Source organism: Pantherophis guttatus, chromosome 4, assembly GCF_059756535.1.
Source record: "Pantherophis guttatus breed Tessera chromosome 4, ASM5975653v1, whole genome shotgun sequence".
Classification (NCBI taxonomy): Eukaryota; Metazoa; Chordata; class Lepidosauria; order Squamata; family Colubridae; genus Pantherophis; species Pantherophis guttatus.
The window spans coordinates 13313368-13333827 of NC_142066.1; the positions used below are offsets into that span (position 1 = coordinate 13313368).

At 42.7% G+C, this 20460-nt stretch overlaps 2 protein-coding genes across 2 annotated transcripts; both read left to right on the top strand.

The window, feature by feature from the left end:
* Positions 1–6375: 6375 nt before the first annotated feature.
* LOC117658798 (olfactory receptor 10G6-like) lies at positions 6376–7302 on the top strand. The gene has a single exon (XM_034406897.3). It carries the CDS (start codon positions 6376–6378, stop codon positions 7300–7302), a length of 927 nt encoding a protein of 308 aa, XP_034262788.2.
* Positions 7303–16443: 9141 nt separating this feature from the next.
* LOC117658799 (olfactory receptor 10G6-like) lies at positions 16444–17370 on the top strand. Its single transcript, XM_034406898.1, has one exon. The coding sequence runs from the start codon at positions 16444–16446 to the stop codon at positions 17368–17370; it is 927 nt and encodes a 308-aa protein (XP_034262789.1).
* Positions 17371–20460: the final 3090 nt, after the last annotated feature.

Genomic DNA, 20460 nt, shown 5'->3' on the forward strand with positions numbered 1-20460 from the left:
TAGCCAATGTACTTAAGAGGAAGCTTGAATCATGGCTTGTTTTTCTTATTACATTATTATTGCCACTTCTGCTCCTCTCTGCCTGTTCTCTCTGCATGATCACTGCTTGATCATTGCTACTTGTTGTTTTCTACTGTTTTACTGATTGTTTTATTACTGTACTTGTTACTTTTTGCAACTCCAAAAAGAACTGTTTTATTGCATGTGACTACAACAACTGGTAAGAAGACTTTGTTCTTGAAATATCCCTGGATTGACAATTTAACTATCTTTATCTGTGTATGACCTGGATTGTTTATTCGACTTTGCTTTGCTTTTTCCTAAAAGTAAAATAATATCACAACTCAGTGTGTCTGTGTATTGACAGTGCTTAGTCACAATCACTCTCAGCCGTTTCTCATGTACACAACCTTGCTACTCAAGGGTTACTTTGCACATATACCTTAACAAAGGTCTATAGAGATTCTCAGTCATCCAGGTCATGGTTGTCCCAAAGGTGGGGGGGGGTTCTTTCCAGGAGGCAACAGGACTTCCTTGTTTTTTCTTTTGAAGACGTTTCACTTCTCATCCAAGAAGCTTCTTCAGCTTTGACAGAACAGTGAGGAATGGAAGGATTTATGTTCCTTGCAGACAGCTGGTCATTTGCATCAGGGGTGGTATTTCACTTACCTTCGCTACCAGTTTGCAAATGTGAGCACATGCATGCATGCGCAGAGCATCAAAAACGTGGATAAATGGGACGTGATTATGTCTGGGTGGGTGGGTGGGGCCACCCTCAGCCGCCGCTATCAGTTTGCCCAAACCGGATAGAACTGGCTGAATACTACCACTGATTTGCATCCTTTTAGAGGGTCATTGAAGCGCTTGGAGGTTTATCATGTGGCCTCAGGGTCACCTGAGTAGTGCAAATCAGTGATGGTTCCTTCCGGTTCGGCCCGGTTCACCCCCCACCCCCATGTTATGTTTACCTTTTATTTGGCCCCACCCCCAATTTTTCGCTGCCTCCCAGCTGATTGGCTGGAAGGAAAAAAACTGTTTAAACTCTTGCCGTGGGGCTTCAAAGGGCCGCCTAAAACTGGTGGTAGACCAGTGTGCTCGAAAAATAAATGGGTAGACCAGGATGCTCCAGGAACCAATGGGTAGACCAGGACGCTCCAGGAACAAATGGGTAGACGGGTACAGCTCTACAAGCAGTTAAAAGCCTAGTAGACCAGTACCTCTGCTAAATCCTAAAGAATTGTCACATGACCATCAAGCCATGCCCACAAAATAAGCCACGCCCACAGAACCGGTAGAAAAAATTTTTAGAACCCACCCCTGGTGCAAATGGTTCCTGTAGTCTGCAATTCTTTTCTCTGGAAATCCATTCCTACTCAAACATCAATTCATGCAACATCCATTTTCTTTGTCCTTTTGTTTCCACTGGAAACAGGGTGTTTTCCAAATCAAAATTAACATAGAATTATATACTCGAAAGAGAAATAATGTTCAGCCCAAAAGGAAGTTCTCTGCTACAAGGCCAGATCACATACACTGGAGGTACATTTTTAGTATAGCATACCCAAGAATTAACCAAATCCCTGGGTTTCTTCCTAAAAACACATATTTGTATCCCAAATTCATGAAACAATAAGATCTGTTTATCACTATGACTTATGATGTTCCATGACTAGGGCAGCAAATTTCACTGTCTGAGATGGGTAAAAATAAATCAGAAATGGAATGGAATGGAATGGAATAGAATAGAATAGAATAGAATAGAATAGAATAGAATAGAATAGAATAGAATAGAATAGAATAGAATAGAATAGTTGGAAGGGACCTTGGAGGTCTTCTAGTCCAACCCCCTGCTCAGGCAAGAAACCCTATACCATTTCAGACAAATGGTTGTCCAATCTCTTCTTTAAAACTTCCAGTGTTGGAGCATTCGCAACTTCTGGAGGCAAGTTATTCCACTGATTAATGGATTGTGGATTTCAAGATGAAATCAACATTGTATTTGATCCAAGGGAAAGCCAAAATTCTAACTATGCATTTGGAGGAGGAAAAAGATAAGCCAAATGGTAAGGCAGAAAAACGACTGACAGTCCGATCCGGAGTAAAAAAAAGGAATTGTTCTGAATTAATTCCCATTGGAAACAGTAGGATCATAATTCATGGTTAATCATCTCTTTGATTATTATGTGTGCAAACTTTCAAACTTGCCAATTGTTCGAAAGTAATTGTTACCCAGTGGACTTTCTGACAATCGTAATTGCCTTTCTCTTAAATCAGCAATATTTAAAATAACATGCCCTATCTCTAGGGAATAAAGGCAGGGTGTGTTCTCTGAAGAACACAATATTTTAAAAAGATATGGAAACTGAAGTATCTAAATGCTCCTACCTGGAGAAGTGAAGATACCTGAGTCTGCCTAATTCTTCACTACACACTGAAAGTTCTTATCACGCAAGAAACCATCAGAACTTCACCTCCAAAGCTCTCTGAATGGAGAAGAATGAAAACATCTACTCCTAATTAAGAAGGCATTCAAAGACTTGGCATATCATACTAACTCACAACATATAAGCTTCAAACAAGCTCCTTTTTCAAAATGGCTGACTGGGTTTTTTTGGAACTTCAACACCTTGCAATTCAGTCTCCCATTTTGTAAAGAAGTCCTTTTAGATCTTTTCCTCCATTCTCAATCTGGTTGAAGACAGGGGTGGGATTCAGCCATTTCGGACCGGTTCAGGTGAGCCAGTAGTTAATGGCCAGTGGCTGGGTCCGCACCCCCACCCCAGCACTATCCCGTCCTATATAATTGCCGTGTTTTTTGATGCAGTGCACAAAAGGCAAGCCAGCTCACCTTTTCGATTCTGGGCAAGCCAGTTGTTAAATTGTGGGAAGGACACCTCTGTTTGAAGATCTCCTTGGTAGAACTCAAAATAAAATTGCAGTCTCTGAAAAGAAAGATCAACTGCTGTCCGTAAATTGCCCAATGGAAACTCAATGACATGTTATCAAGCTAAAACTCAGCAAGCAAATCACCTGAATCCACATCCACCGCTTTTGTCTGCTACTCTGCAACTGCATTAGCAACTTGTGGCAGTCCTAACGAAGATACAATTTTGCCGGTTGCAATCCATTATACACGAGCCACTACAGCGCGGAGGGAATTCGATAACTTCTTCCCCAACATGTTCACAGTGTTGGAAATGGTCACTGAAGAGGCAACTTATGCCCCTCAAACAAAAAAATAATAATCGATTGAGTGAGTTCCAAGATCTCTTTAATGCTGTGTTATGATTGCCGGTTACTGATTTATTGTTAGGATGTATGATTGTTATGAGTGAATATTGTTTTTTCATATCAGCTGCAGATAGAATAGAATAGAATTCTTTTATTGGCCAAGAGTGATTGGACACACAAGGAATTTTTCTTTGGTGCATATGCTCTCAGTATACATAAAAGAATATAATTGTGAACATATCCCTAAAAGGGTAGAAGCGACATTTCGACAGAATCTCATCTGCCATCATCAGGCTTATGTGAAGGGTCTTTTGCTGTAACTGCCGTTACTATTTCAAATCTGGTGCTGGTAGTCTGGGATGGCTCCACCTTTTCATTCTGATTGGTTGGGAGTCTCAGTTTGTGTTTATTGGCTTGGCTTCGGGTGTATGGTCAGTTTTTCTCCACCAGGTGGCAGGGCTTCATCTTTGTGGCTGGCTGGAATGTGATTTGGCTGGAACTTGTGTCTATACAGGCCTTTTGATTAACACTTGATCTATGTTTTATATTTTGTGTTAAGATTCGTCTATCTATGAGAGCAGGTTTCCAAATAGTACGCAGATGTGAAGTGTCATCACATTTATTCATGCAATATTGTCTTTTCTCTATTTCAATGGCCTCTCTGATTATTCTTCCATTGAGATGTTCTATTTTTTGCAACTGTTTTTGTGTTATTAAAATTAATATTATGTCCTGTTGTATTTATGTGTTGAACTAATGATGATGTGTGTTCTTGCTTTTGTATTGAGTTTTTGTGTTCCTCGATGTGCACACTCATTCTTCTGTTGGTCTGTCCAATGTATGTTGGTGGGCAGGAAGCACACTTCTACCCTTTTAGGGATATGTTCACAATTACATGGGAAGAAACCCGAAATATTAACTGTACACTCAGGGCGGCTTACAGTGCGTTAAGCAATAGCCTTCATACTTTTGTATATTTTTATACAAAGTCATCTTATTGCCCCCACAAACTGGGTCCTCAATTTACCTACCTTAGAAAGGATGGAAGGCTGAGTCAACCTTGATCCTGGTCAGATTCGATCTTACTTTAATTGCAGACAGCTGGTGTTAAATTACAGTGCTTAGTCTGTTGAGCTATCCAGCTATCCCATTTCTCAAGAATCATAAGATACAACACTTAGTGATAGTCATAGGATACTAATTAGGATAGGATAGGATAGGATAGGATAGAATAGAATAGAATAGAATAGAATAGAATAGAATAGAATAGAATAGAATAGAATAGAATTTTTTATTGGCCAACTGTGATTGGACACACAAGGAATTTGTCTTGGTGCATATGCTCTCAGTGTACATAAAAGAAAAGATACGTAAGCAATCAAATCGTACTAGGAAACAAGAAAAACAATATAAGTTGTAAAGATACAAGCAACATGGATATAGCCATAAGTGGGAAGAGATAGGTAGTAGTAAGGATAAGAATAGTAATACAGTCTTAGTAACTAGTTTGACAGTGTTGTGGGAATTAGTTGTTTAGCAGAGTGATGACATTTGGGGGAAAAACTGTTCTTGTGTCTAGTTGTTCTGGTGTGCATTGCTCTATAATGTCATTTTGAGGGTAGAAGTTGAAACAATTTATGTCCAGGATGCGAGGGGTCTGTCTATATTTTCACAGCCCTCTTTTTGACTCATGCAGTATACAGGTCCTCAACGAAAGGCAGGTTGGTAGCCATTGTTTTTTTCTGCAGTTCTAATGATCTTCTGAAATCTGTGTCTCTCTTGTTGGGTTGCAGAGCCAAACCAGACAGTTATAGAGGTGCAGATGACAGACTCAATAATTCCTCTGTAGAACTCAGTCAGTAGCTCCTTCGGCAGTTTGAGCTTTCTGAGTTGGCACAGAAAGAACATTCTTTGTTGTGCTTTTTTGATGATGTTTTTGACATTAGGTGTCCATGTTAGGTGTCATTGAAGAGGCAAGTTATGCCCCTCCAAAAAAATAAAAAAAAATCCATTGAATGCGTTCAAAAGTCTCTTTAATGCTGTATTATGATTGCCGGTTACTGATTATTTCTTAAAATGTATGATTGTTATGAGTGAATATTGTTTTTTGTTTTTTTCATATCAGATGCAGATTGTATCAAGTTGACAAAAACATATTATAATAAGCCACAGGATCTTTGTGGTTTTCCAATCAGTCATTGGAAGGGAAGGACTTTTCAAACTTATTTATATTCAGGATTGCTACTCCAGAAGTGGTGCAGTGGCCTAGAGATGGAGCTCTCGCCCTCACAATCAGGAGGCTATGAGTTTGATCCTAGGCAGAAGTAGATATTTCTCTCTTGGCACATAGGGATTTTGGGGTCGTTGAAAGATGATGATTGCTAGAGACAACTCCCTAAATAAGTGTTCCACCTAGAGATACTTTTCAAGGAGCTTCCTTTTATTAGTGAAATGGACCATTCACTATTTGATAGGTAAAGGTAAAGGTTCCCCTCGCACATATGTCCTAGTCGTTCCTGACTCTAGGGGGCGATGCTCATCTCCGTTTCAAAGCCGAAGACCCAGCGCTATCCGAAGATGTCTCTGTGGTCATGTGGCCGGCATGACTCAATGCCAAAGGCGCACGGAATGCTGTTACCTTCCCACCAAAGGTGGTCCCTATTTTTCTACTTGCATTTTTTACGTGCTTTCGAACTGCTACATTGGCAGAAGCTGGGACAAGTAACGGGAGCTCATCCCATTACGCGACACTAGTGATTTGAACCGCTGAACTGCCAACCTTCTGATCAACAAGCTTAGCATCTTAGCCACTGAGTCACCACGTCCCACTCCACTATTTGATAGATGATAGATAGATATGAAATAAAGGGGAAGACAGTAGCTCTTTCTCTATCACATTGAATATTTATTAATTTAATAGTTTTTAAATATGTTTTCTACAGCAGGACCTTGACATATGACAGAATGAGGACGACGTGGTAGTTTTCTACATCTGAAACAAAAGCATGCAGCATTGTAAGTAAACTCAAGGCTTACAAAAGAGACCGAAACTGTCAGAGATTGTAAGAATTAACTCCAAGCAAACTGTTCCATTAGATTGGCCGGTTGCTCAAAGACCTGGATACATATAAGAATAACTGACACATGGAGTGTTCCAACCTAACAGCCCCAAATGAGTTTATCCTCTCTGGGTTTCCATACCCACAAGGGTTTAAGCTGCCCTTGCTTCTCTTCTTCTCCATCATGTTTGCACTCACCCTTTCTGGAAACGCTCTGATTATCTTGATAGTGATCTCTGACCTTCAATTGCATAAACCCATGTACTGGTTCCTGTGTAATCTCTCCATCCTGGACATGACCTTATCATCCATGGTGGTTCCTAAAGTCATTGCAGGATTCAACGTCTTCGGAAGGGTCATATCCTTTTCAGGGTGTGTTACACAGGTATTCTTTTTGAACATTGTTGGGTATGCAGAATGTTTTCTTTTCACCGTGATGGGCTACGACCGCTTCTTGGCTATTTGTAAACCCCTCCACTACGGCAACATCATGAGCTGGAAATTGTGCCTCATCTTCTCCCTAGCTACCATTATTGGAGGCTGCCTCCACGCTACGTTTCAGACTTCTCTCACCTTTCAGTTGTCTTATGGAGAGAATAACCATATTGACTACGTCTTCTGCGATGTTCCACCCGTCCTAAAGCTGGCTTGCAGTGACATACATTTCAAAGAACTGATTATCATCATCGACATGGGCTTCGTGATGCTGACCTGCTTTCTCCACATCCTAACATCCCACGTTTACATCTTCACCGCCATTTTGAAGATCGGTAGCAGTGAAGGATGGCACAAAGCTTTCTCCACTTGCTCTGCCCATCTCACTGTGGTGTGCCTCTACTTTCTGCCTGTGTTCTATCATTATTTGAGGCCGGTTTCTCAGGACTCCATGGATAGTGTGTTAAGCGTGTTCTACACCACCATCACTCCTTTGTTGAACCCACTAATATATACCCTTAGGAACAAGGAGATGAAAACTGCTCTACTGAAACTCTGGCGTTGGAATCCAGACTAGACAGCATCAAGTAAACCCAAGACATTTAAGATTAAAAACAAAACAAAACCATGATGAACTGTCAAAGTTTTTCATTATATTTTATCTATTGTATGGCAACACTCAAAATTTCTATTAACCACTGTTAAAGAATGGATATTTGCGGGACCGCCTTCTGCCGCCGATAGCCTCCCACCGACCAGAACGCTCCCACAGAGAGGGACTCCTCAGGGTGCCGTCAGCCAGGCAATGTCGGCTGGCGACCCCCAGGGGGAGGGCCTTCTCTGTGGCAACTCCTGCCCTCTGGAACGATTTGCCCCCGGAGATACGAAGGATATCGGATCTCCAGGTCTTTCGCCGTGCCCTAAAAACTTTTCTTTTCCATCAAGCAGGACTGGCGTGAAACCCCCCCCCCTTTTTTTTTTTTAGCTTTTTTAGCTTTTTAAATTGTCAATGGGTTTTAGTTTGAATGTTTTAAATTTTGGGCCAAAGTCATATAATTCTTTTATTGGTATATGTTTTAGTTCCGGCTGTCCACCGCCCTGAGTCCATTTGGAGAAGGGTGGGATATAAATTGAATAAATAATAATAATAAATAATAATAATATAGAGCTGTGATGGCTAACCTTTTTGCCGTCGCGTGCCAAAAGTGGGGGGGAGCGCGGGAAGGTCGCCCATGTACATGCCCACACCCATAATTCAATGCACCCCACCCCCATGAATGCACGTGTGACCTCCCCCAAGTCCCCCCGCTTTTAGCATGCGATGGCATGATGGGTCCGATAGGCCCATTTTTCACCCTCCCCAGGCTCCTAGATGCCTTCTAGGAGCCTGGGGAGGGCAAAAACGGCCTTCCCCACCCCTTGGAGGCCCTCTGGAGGCTGGAAACAGCCCATTTCCCAATTTCCGGTGGGACCAGAAGGCCCAAAAATCAGATGGCCGGCGCACGCATGTGTGCTGGAGCTGAGCTACAGCAACACTCGCATGCCCACAGATATGGCTCCGTGTGTCACCTGTGGCACCCGTGCCATAGGTTCGCCATCACGGATATAGAGGGTCAAATTGCATAGAAAGCAAATGATAGCTAAATATCTATGGAGATTCTTAGTCATCCAGGTCATGGTGGTCCCAAATATGCTTTTTTCAAGAGGCAACTGGATTTTCTGGGGGGGGTTTTTTGAAGATGTTTCGCTTCTCATCCAAGGAGCTTCTTCAGCTCTGACTGGATGGTGAGGAATGGATCATTATCCATAGTCAGAGCTGAAGAAGCTTCTTGGATGAGAAGTGAAACGTCTTCGAGAAACAACCAGTTGCTTCTTGAAAACAAAAAGCATCTTTAGGAGAAATCAGAGGAGCTGATTAGAAACATGGGCATCAGCGGATTGTTTCAAATCTCACAGTCTGTTGAGTGTAATCACTTCTTTCTTAATGATGGGGTGAATGACTTGCTTTGAGGTGGAAAGAAGTGGAATCACTTGTTGGTCCTCCTATCTGCATGTCATATCCAAGAAAAGATTGAACAGACGGTCAGGGAAGTATCTGAGACAGAGGTGGGTTTCAGCAGGTTCCGACCAGATCTACAGAACCGGTAGCGGAAATTTTGAATAGTTCAGAGAACTGGTAGTAAAAATTCTCACTGGCCCCGCCCTCATCTATTCTCTGCCTCCTGAGTCCCAGCTGATCAGAAGAAAATGGGGATTTTGCAGTAACCTTCCCCTGGATTGGGGTGGGAATGGAGATTTTACAGTATCCTTCCCCTGGCATGCCCACCAAGCCACACCCACAGAACTGGTAGTAAAAACATTTGAAACCCACCACTGATCTGAGATATAAGCAATGCTGAAAGAACTCTGAAGTTCCCCACGTGGTGTTGCCTAGCTCCCGTCCTAGAGAGATCCTCATCCAACTAGAACTTGTTCATAGAACTTCACAATGACCTTCTTCAGCCCAGTTTCAATTAATTCTGTTGCGTCAGAATGGAAGAGGAAGAACTCCAGCAAACCATCCTCTCCACCATGTCTCAAAGGTTCCCCTGCACATGCGTGCTAATCATTTCTGGCTTTAGGGGGCGGTGCTCATCTCCGTTTCTAAGCCAAAGAGCCAGCGCTGTCCGAAGATGTCTCCGTGGTCATGGGGCCGGCATGACTCAATGCCAAAGGCGCACGGAACGCTGTTACCTTCCCACCAAAGGTGGTCCCTATTTTTCTACTTGCATTTTTTACGTGCTTTCGAACTGCTAGGTTGGCAGAAGCTGGGACAAGTAACGGGAGCTCATCTCATTACGCAACATTAGGGATTCGAACCGCTGAACTGCCGACCTTTCGATTGACAAGCTCAGCATTTTAGCCACTGAGCCACCACATCCCATTAATGTCTCTTTAGGAGATACGATATTTCTACCTCTTTCTGGACTGCTAGCAGGGATTCATCTGCCTCCTACAAGGCCTGTTTCTGAAGGGATATCAGTTAAGGCACGTAGGAGGGAAATCAGAGAGGGAAAAAAAGAATTATTTAACAACTAATTTTGATTGGAGAGTTTGTACATATCTATGAGTTTTAGAAGAAAAGGTGTCTTTAAAAAACAAGAAAAAAAATAACACATACATACTTAACACAAAGAAGAAGGGAGTCAAGCTATTCTCCAAAGCATCTGAGGGTAGGGCAAGAAGCAATGGGCGGACACTAATTAAGGAGAGAAGCAACTAGGGAGAAATTTCCTGACAGTGAAAACAATTACCCAGTGGAACAACTTGCCTCCAGAAGTTGTAAATGCTCCAACACTGGAAGCTTTTAAGAAGAGACTTGACAACCACTTGTCTGAAATGGTATATAGGGTTTCCTTCCTGAGCAGGAGGCTGGACAAGAAGACCTCCAAGGTCCCTTCCAACTCTGTTATTCTATTCTATATTAGCAGCTGACTAAAAAGCAAACACAGTTCTAGGCTGCTTAAACAGAGGGACAGAATCAAGATCATGGGAACTGTTAATACCACTTTATAAGGCCTTGGTAAAGCCACACTTGGAATACTGCATCCAGTTTTGGTCGCCACGATGTAAAAAAGATGTGGAGACTCTAGAAAGAGTGCAGAGAAGAGCAACAAAGATGATTAGGGGACTGGAAGCTAAAACATATGAAGAACGGTTGCAGGAACTGGGTATGTCTAGTTTGATGAAGAGAAGGACTAGGGGAGACATGATAGCAGTGTTCCAATATCTCAGGGGTTGCCACAAAGAAGAGGGAGTCAAGCTATTCTCCAAAGCACGTCACGTAGGACAAGAAGCAATGGGTGGAAACCAGTGGTGGGTTCTAATTTTTTTTACTACCGGTTCTGCGGGCATGGCTTATTTTGTGGGTGTGGCTTGAAGGTCATGTGACTAGGTGGGCGTGGCTAGCTGGTCAGAGTCATTTCTGGAAGGTCCTCACACTTACAACCAGTCCTCGCACTTATGACCTGACTCATTTGTTTGCTTTTAACACTGATCAGCTGTAGGACGGCCCTTTGAAGCCCTGCGGCAAGAGTTTAAACAGTTTTTTTCCCTCTAGTCATCAGCTGGGACTCAGGAGGCAGCAATAGATTGGGGGTGGGACCAAATAAAAGGTAAGAATAACGTGGGGGGGGTGGGGGGAGGGCGGGGGGGGAGAACCCATTTGGTGACGTCATATTGTCACCGCTACCGGCTCGGCCAAACCGGATCGAACTGGGAGGAACCCACCACTGGTGGAAACTAATCAAGGAGAGAAGCAACTTAGAACTAAGGAGAAATTTCCTGACAGTTAGAACAATTAATTAGTGGAACAACTTGCTTCCAGAAATTATAAATATTCCAACACTGGAAGTTTTTATGAAGAGACTGGATAACCATTTATCTGTAATGGTATAGGGTTTCCTTCCTAAGCACGGGGTTGGACTAGAAGATCTCCAATGTCCCTCCTTGTTCGGAGAACCAGCACCACCTCCTGCTCCTGACATGCAATGGCAACAAGTTTAGCCATCACCGATTTAGATATGTGGAGAAGGAAAAAGATAACCCAAGTGGTAAGTCATGGCAGTCAGCTCTGACATAAAATCATTGTTCTGAATTAATTCACATTGGAAACTTAACTCGTGACTAATTGAGCTTTCTGTGACGATGTGTGCAAACTTTCAAATTTACGTATTGTTTGAAAGAAATTGTTCCCTAGTGGACTTTCTGGAAATCATAATTGCCTTTCTCTTAAATCAGCCACGTTTTAAAACAACGTACGCTAACTCTCTAGGGAATAAGAGCAGAACGTTCACTGAAGATGCAATGTTATAAAAACAGCTGGAAACAGAAGAGTCGGAAGTGCTTCTACCTGGTGACATGAAGATGTATGACGCTGCCTAATTCTTCGCTTCACATTGAGAGGCCTTATTAAGCAGGAGTTCACAAGATCCTCAGTTCAGAACTCCGAGTACCTCTAGATTTGAAAGGGGAAAAATATCTCAGCGAAACTGAGAAGAAAGCTCATGGCTTGGTGGAGACTTGGCATGCCACAAACCAGTGGTGGGATGCTGCCAGTTTAACAACCAGTTCGGTGATCGTGCGCTTTGCACATGCACACGCCTAACACGCGCTGCATGCGCATGCACAGTTTTACAAATACTAACCTTCTGTGTTACCGCTTGGGAGTTACACAGCTGAGGCGCGGCAATCCGCTCTGCCATGCCAAACAGCTGAGGAGATAAAGGTAAGTAAAGTGTGCGGGTGGGAAGGCAAGCCAACCTGATCGTCAGAGCGAACCGGTTCACTCCCAGCTGATCGTCGGAGCTACCAGTTCGCCCAAATCGGTCCGAACTGGTAGAATCCCACCCCTGCACAAGCCTGTATCCAGGGTGATATCTACTTACCTTCCCTATCGGTTTGGAAGTGCATGAGTCACATGCGTGCGCGGACCCTCTGCGCATGCACAAACCCTTCTGCACATGCGCAGAGGGTAAAAAACAGGTTACTTCCTGGTTAAAACCAGGAAGTAATGACGACCGGGCGGAGCCTCGTGCTGCCGTCACTACTGGTTCTCCAAACCACCGCTGCCATTGCTACCGGTTCAGCCGAACCGGTCCGAACCGGTAGCATTTCACCCCTGCCTGTATCTCACAATAGTTGTGAAACTGAGGTTATATTTGTTGGATTTTTTTTTTTTTTTACAATTAGTTATGCCAGCTAAAGCTTGGAAAGAAAAGGTGAGACCTTCCACTCTATGCTAAATTTAGGACTCTTATCTTGGAGCAAGTAAAAATACATCACTGTCCATCAAGAGAAAGTTTGTTTGTTTTTCATAAGAAGTCCAGCGAACCTAAGAAAGAAAATTAAAAGTTACAAACCTATGAGTTTGTCCATCAAAATATTCCACCGGCTCTTCTGGGAGCAGCATTAGAACTGCCGTGTCCGTCAACCCTCCCGATCAATTTCACACCAGCAAGTATGATGGAAAAGAAGAGAAATGGATGGAGTCACTCCTTCCTCAACACTGTATTGATTTATCAAATTTAAAACCAGAGAGACTCTAAGCATTGTACATGTTACAAATTTGGAATAGGTCTGTGAATGAGGTGAACGATGTCCCCAAAATCTATCCGCAAGGCTGGATTCCATGTTGTGCGATGATCGATGACTCTTCCCGGAATCTCAACAGAGATATTAAAAGGTATATTAGGCTAATGCAAATTATTTTTCACATTTATTTTATGTCCCCTTCCTATCCTCTATAAGGTGACTCTGGGCCACATGATCATTTGAGGGTGGACATTTTTCAACTTGTATATGGTGTGTGGATGTGCAAATAAGAAATTTGAGTTGGATCTGGTCCTTTGTATTTTCACACATGAGATGCTTTACAGTTGATATAATGAAGAATTGCATGATTTCCTCCATGGTATTGTAGGATGGTAGCACTCACCCCCACTCCTAGAAAAATGAAATAGTCTAGAAAATATTAAAGAGGCAGAATATTATATTTCCCTGGATGAGAAAAGGAGAAACATGTTTTTAAAGACAAAGCTCTCTACAGCTCCTTGCCTCCCCCCCCCTTCAGCTCCAGGGTGATGGGATTAAGACATGGCCCACAGGACATGATAGGATTAGCCCTCTACCCATCTCACCACATGGCACCTGGGAAGATTACATCACCCAGAAAGGCTCAACCAAGCCTGGGACACAGACAGCCTACTAAGTTAGCTAAGACCCCCGCCCCTTGGAAGTCTGACAGCCAATGGGATACATTTATTGTACAGGAACAGGAAACTCTAAGGCAGGGCCCAAGAGTGTGTATAAATATAATCCTCTCTCCACTCCATGTGCCCTTTTGCCCAGGCCCTCAAAACCATGTGGTCCTGTCCACCATTAAACCATCTTTCCAAACAGCCAACATGTTTCCAGTGTCTTTATCCACACTTGGAACTGAACCCGGATGGATATTTCTTCCAACAGTGTAAAAGTTGTTTGTTCCCCAACTTTACGGAATCTTCTATCACAGGGGTCTCCGATATCCTGTCTGTGGACTGGGACCGAGCTGCAGCATGCCAGCAAGTGGGCCATGCAAACAAGCAACATCCCACCCATGGGGATGCAGGCAGCCCCTCCTCTAGTCCGCAGAAAAACCTCTCTCCATGGAACCAGTTCCTGGGTGCCCAAAAGGTTGGGGTCTACTGTTCTATTAGATTGACAGAAGCTTAACTCCTATCTTTTTCCTATCAAGCTTATATGCAGGATTTCTTCCACCCCTGTAAAAGGACTTGCAGGACAACTCCAGATCAGGGGTGAAATGTAAAATTTGTTACTACTGGTTCTGTGGGCATGGCTTGGGGGGGGGCGTAATGTGACTGGGTGGGCGTGGCCAACTTTTTTTTTTTAAACTTTTCAAAGCATTTTTTCTAATGCTTTGAAAAGCTTCTGCAGATCAGGCAACTCAGCTGGGATCGTCAGAGACTTTTCAAAGCATTTTTTTTACCACCTCTTCGGCGAAAAAAATGCTTTGAAAAGCCTCTGACGATCCCAGCTGAGCTGCGCAATCATCAGAAGCTTCTTTTTTTTTTACTTTTAAAAGCATTTTTTTGTCAGTAGAGGTTATAGAAAAAAATGCTTTTAAAAGTTAAAAAAGAAGCCTCTGATGATCGTGTGGCTCAGCTGGGCATGGGGGGAGGGTGGGGGGGCACAGGGATTTTTGCTACCGGTTCTCCGAACCACCCACCACCATCGCTACCAGATCAGGCGATCCGGTCTGAACCGGGAGCATTTCACCCCTGCTCCAGATCCGTATTTCATTTGTCTTATCAGTTTGATGAGCGAAGGAAAACATTGCAGTGATTTTGCTTGGTGGCCTTCGGTTCTTCTCAAGGGGTTATCTGGCAAATGATTTGAAAATGATCTCTCTCTCTGACATTTCTGTCCTCACCAGCTGAGTTGGTGACACTGGCTCTCTTGCAGCCCAAGTTGTTGGTCAATGCTTATTCCTGAGACAAAACTACCATTGTTCATTATCCAGAGTCCAACAAGATTAGGAGAGGTATAAACAGTCTCTTCTATTGGAACAGACATAAATAACGCCTGTGCTTCGCTACAAAATTATGTGACCAGGCTTGATAAATTGCCACTTAAAGCCTGAAACTTAATGTAGAATGTGTAACTTCGTAGCATCAGAGCATGTTACTATAAGACAACTGGCAGTTGGAACAGTTATTTTCAGGGGGAGAGGGGGAGTAGAATGTCTAACTCCTTAGCATCAGAGTGTGTTAATATAAGGCAATTGGCAGTTGGAACAGAGTTCTTTTCAGGCGGGGCGGGGGAGTAGAACATCTCGCTCTTTAGCATCAAAGCAAGTGAATATAAGCATCTGAATATAATACAATAATATTGTATATGAAATACTAATGTTCTGATGGTCATTTCGAAAAATCCTTTCTTAGCAAGCACCTAGAAGCCAAGAGGAACATACGTGCCAAATTTCAAGTTTATAGGCTTTGCGGTTCTGGAGATTTTGTGATGAGTGAGTGATATTCGGCTTTTATATATATTGATTAGGTGTATCCCGTTTGCTGCTGAGACAGGATGCGATATGGTCAGCCAACTGATAAGTAAAGGAGAAGACATTTTGGACAGCTCTATGATACAGCTCTAAAAGAATTATAACCCAATCTACCCGACCTTATTTAAATATGGACAAGATAAACACAGACGTGTATTTCAACTTGGTAATACTTTCCAGCTCTTATTTCTTTCCAAATAACATAGAATTTTGAGACATAAGGAGCGTTTCTCTTCCACAAGTTCAGGGTTGGTCCATTATGGATGCACTGTCTGGATCCATACATTTGTAGGCAAGATTTTAGACTTTAGAATCTTGTTTTTCATGGCCAGATACAAGTTCTTTCAGGAACATCCTTAACTCTTAAAGGGCATCTCACACATTGAGACTTAAGATAACTCATTTTATCATTCTATACTTGGTTGCTGGAATTAGGTATGTCTAGTTTAATGAGAAGAAAGACTAGGGGAGACATGATAGCAGTGTTCCAATATCTCAGGGGCTGCCACAAAGAAGAGGGAGTCAAGCTATTCTCCAAAGCACCTGAGGGCAGGACAAGAACAATGGGTGGAAGCTAAACAAAGAGAAAGAAGCAACCTAGAACTAAGGAGAAATTTCCTGACAGTTAGAACAATTAATCAGTGGAACAACTTGCCTCCAGAAGTTGTAAATGCTCCAATACTGGAAGTTTTAAAGAAGAGATTGGATAACAATTTGTCTGAAGTGGATTTGAGTTTCCTGCCTTCTTGGAGTAGAAGATCTCCAAGGTCCCTTCCAACTCTGTTATTCTATTCTATTCTATTCTATTCTATTCTATTCTATTCTATTCTATTCTATTCTATTCTACTCTACTCTACTCTGATCTGCTCTGCTCTGCTCTGCTCTACTCAGCTCTACTCAATTCAACTCTACTCAATTCTACTCTACTCTACTCTACTCTATTCTACTCTACTCAGCTCTATTCTACTGTACTCTACGCTACTCTACTCTGTTCTATTCTATTCTATTCTATTCTATTCTATTCTATTCTATTCTATTCTATTCTATTCTATTCTATTCTATTAACATATCTCATCTGCCCCACAGGTTAGGTGAACAAAAGTAAAACAAAAGTACTACATGGAGTGTCTGAATCAAACAGCCCCAAATGAATTTATCCTCTCTGGGTTTCCTTGTACAGAAGACTTAAAGGTCCCCTTGATTCTCTTCTTCTCCACTATGTTTGCACTCACCATTTCTGGGAATTCTATGATCATCTTGGTGGTGATCTTTGACCTTCAACTGCACAAGCCCATGTACTGGTTCCTCTGCCATCTCTCCATCCTGGACATGGTCTTCTCAGCTGTGGTGGTCCCCAAAGTGATTGCAGGGTTCAGTTCCAGAGGGAAAATCATTTCTTTTCCTGGATGCGTGACAGAGGTCTTCTTTTTTAACTCTGTCGGGTGTGCAGAATGTTTTCTTTACACCTTGATGGGTTACGACCGCTTCTTGGCCATTTGTAAACCCCTCCACTATGGCAACCTCATGAGCTGGAAAACCTGTCTCACCCTCTCCTTGGGTACCATAATTGGAGGCAGCCTCAATTCTGCATTTCAGACCTCGATCACTTTTCATGCGCCTTACGGAGAGGATAATTACATTGACTATGTCTTCTGTGACATTCCATCCATCCTTAAGCTGGCGTGCGTGGACATAAAACTCAACGCATTGATGTTCATTGTTGACATCAACTTCATAACGATGACCTGCTTTCTCCTCATCCTAGCCTCTTACGCTTACATCATCACAGCCATTTTGAAGATCACTAGCAGTGAAGGTCAACGCAGAGCCTTCTCCACTTGCACTGCCCATCTTACGGTGGTGTGCATTTATTTCCTGCCTGTGTTTTATCATTATATGAGGCCATCTTCTCAGGACTCCATGGATAGTGTGGTAAGCATGTTCTACACCACCATCACTCCTTTGTTGAACCCATTGATATATACGCTTAGGAACAAGGAGATGAAAAGGGCTCTGCTGAAATTCTGGGTTGGTAATCCAGAGTAGGCAACAGGAAGTATACCCAAGACATTTTAAAACTTTTTTTTTAAAAAAAAAAAGAAATATGGTGAATAGTCAAATTGACGACATCATTTCCAGACGGAATTCAGATGTAGTTTAGTTTAGTTTAGTTTAGTTTAGTTTAGTTTAGTGTCACTGCACCTTGCTCAATGAAATTAAATGCTATCTTCAGTGTACATTATACATGTAAAAACACACATCCTTCACATTCTGTACACTGGGTACACTGGGTATACTGCAGGGGTGAAATCCAGCAGGTTCAGACAGGTTCTGGAGAACCGGTAGTGGAAATTTTGAGTAGTTTGGAGAACCAGCAAGTACCACCTCTGGCTGGTCCCAGAGTGGGGTGGAAATGGAGATTTTGCAGTATCCTTCCCCTGCCACACCCACCAAGCCATGCCCACAGAACCGGTAGTAAAAAAAATTGAATTTCACCACTGGTACACTGGGTACACTGGGTATGTCTAGTTTGATGAAAAGAAGAACTAGGGAGACATGATATCTCAGGGGCTACCACAAAGAAGAGGGAGTCAAGCTATTCTCCAAAGCACCTGAGGGCAGGACAAGGAGCAATGGATGGAAACTAATCAAGGAGAGAAGCAACTTAGAACTAAGGAGAAATTTCCTGACAGTTAGAATAATTAATCAGTGGAACAACTTGCCTCCAGAAGTTGTGGATGCTCCAACACTGGAAGTTTTTAAGAAGATGTTGGATAACCATTTGTCTGAAGTGGTGTAGGGTTTCCTGCCTAGCAGGGGGTTGGATTAAAAGACCTCCAAGGTCCCTTCCAACTCCTATTCTATTCTATTCTATTCTATTCTATTCTATTCTATTCTATTCTATTCTATTCTATTCTATTCTATTCTATTCTATTCCATTCCATTCCATTCCATTCCATTCCATTCCATTCCATTCCATACCATACCATACCATACCATACCATACCATACCATACCATACCATACTATACTATACTATACTATACTATACAATTGAATTGAAAACCCCTGACATTGCATTAATATTGCACTATAGAGTAGAATTCAGTATAGTTTCTGATCTGGGATAGAAGCTGTTTTCAGCCTATTTTTATTGTCCTATACCGACTGCCAGATGGTAATAGTTCAAAAAAATGAGATGGATCTTGAAGAATGTTTTGAACTTTCTTAAGGCAGCGGGAGCTATAAAGCTCTTCCAAAGTGGGGAGAGGGCAACCAGTGATCCTCTGGGCAATGACGTTGATTCTCTGGAGCGCTGTCCTATCTGCCACTGTGCAATTGGCAAACCATACACAGTAAGTTAAAATAAGACAGAGTCTTATTTTCGGGGAGACAAGGTAGCCTCAGGTACCCCTGCTCTCTTGGACAAAAAAGACTAGGAATTCCAGCAAATTATACTCTTCATGATGTCTCTTTAGAACATTGGCGTCAAACTCGATTTTATTGAGGGCCACATCAGGGTTGTGTTTGACTTCGGAGGCCGGGGGGTGACCAGGGTGGGTGTGGCCAGCTTGATAGACATCACTCGTTGAGGCTCAGTTTTCAGCCACAATGGCTTCCTGCAGCCCTCTTCCAGCAAAAATGAACCCCCCCCCCCATTTTCACTGGCAGAGGGCTGCAGGAGGCCATTGCAGCCAAAAATGGAGCCTGGGAGGGCCACATGTGGCCCTCTCGAGCTCTGTTTTTGCTGACAGAGGCACTGCGGGCTGGTCCTTCACTGTTTCCAGGGTGGTCCCACAGGCCAGTTCTAAGCAGCCCGTGGGCCAGATCTGGCCCGCAGGCCTTGAGTTTGACACCTCTGCTTTAGAAGATGTCATATTTGCTTGCTGTATTTCCATTGCCTCCAACAAGACCAATTTGTGAAGAGATCTCAATGGAGGCATGTACTGTAGGGAAAAACAATGAGAGAAAGAAAAGTAAATTATCTAGCAACTATTTTAATGGAGAGTTTATACATGACTGTATGTTTTAAAAGTGTATTTCATATCTTTTCTGAATGTATTGGCATGTGCTTTTCCCATGATGCACAAAATTTTTTGATGTTGTAATTTAAATAAACATTGTTGTTTCCTGACTTTATTCACTAAACTTGAGAAATGTAACATTCTATTATTAGTGTGTGGCATTGTTACAGTAGCCAGAAGACCACAGTAGTTTGGTTTGCTAAGGTTCCAGCTCTGTTATAAGACACGCTTGCATGCTTCCCAAGATATGTCAGAGGGGGATGAGCTGGCTTCACGCCAAAGAGAAAGATGAGCAGCATTTCCTGCAGTGTGACCCAAAGTTCCCTCTCCTCCTGGAGTTGCCTTACAAATGGATATCGCAACCAGGAAGGTTCATATCAGTCAGGAATCTGACTGCCTGCACAGAGCACCAACTCATCTCCCCACCGAAGTGGTACCTATCTCTCTACTTGCATAGAATATGCTTTTGAACTGTTAGGTGGACAGAAGCTGAGGCAAGTGACAGGAACTCACCTCAACACATAATGCTAGAACTCAAAACGCTAGAGCACAAATCATATCCAGCATCATTAAGCCACTGAGCCACCCCACCTCATTCTAAAGTTAGATTTGCAGATAATAATAAGTAATAGATTTGCTGTATAAATGCAGCAGAGACAATAATTATGAAACCTTTTTCATTTACAAGAATATTCTTGCAATGAAGCTTACACTTTCCAGAAAAGCAAAGACATGGTAAAATACTGCTGCTTTCTCTTGTGCTCTTGCCAAGTTCAGAGGTGGAATTCAGCCGGTTCAGACCAGTTTGAGCAAACCGGTAGCAGAATTTTGAGTAGTTTGGGGAACTGGCAAATACCACCTCTGGTTGGCCTCACCCTCCTGCCGTTCCCTGTTCTATATTCCCTTGTTTTTTAGCTCAGCTGATTCGCGCAGCAGAGCAATTATCATGCCTCAGCTGAGCTAGACAACAGCTCAGTTCATCAGCGCTGACACCAAGGGTGGTCTTTGAGTGCTGTGCACAAAGCACACTCTCATAGAATGGTAGGAAAAGATTTGGAATCCCACTACTGGCCAAGATCTATGGAGATCTGTGTGCAATGTCTCCTATAGT

Excerpts from the sequence above, each read along its gene's own strand:
- LOC117658798 (XM_034406897.3), top strand. The coding sequence starts at position 6,376 with ATGGAGTGTTCCAACCTAACAGCCCCAAATGAGTTTATCCTCTCTGGG.
- LOC117658799 (XM_034406898.1), top strand. The coding sequence starts at position 16,444 with ATGGAGTGTCTGAATCAAACAGCCCCAAATGAATTTATCCTCTCTGGG.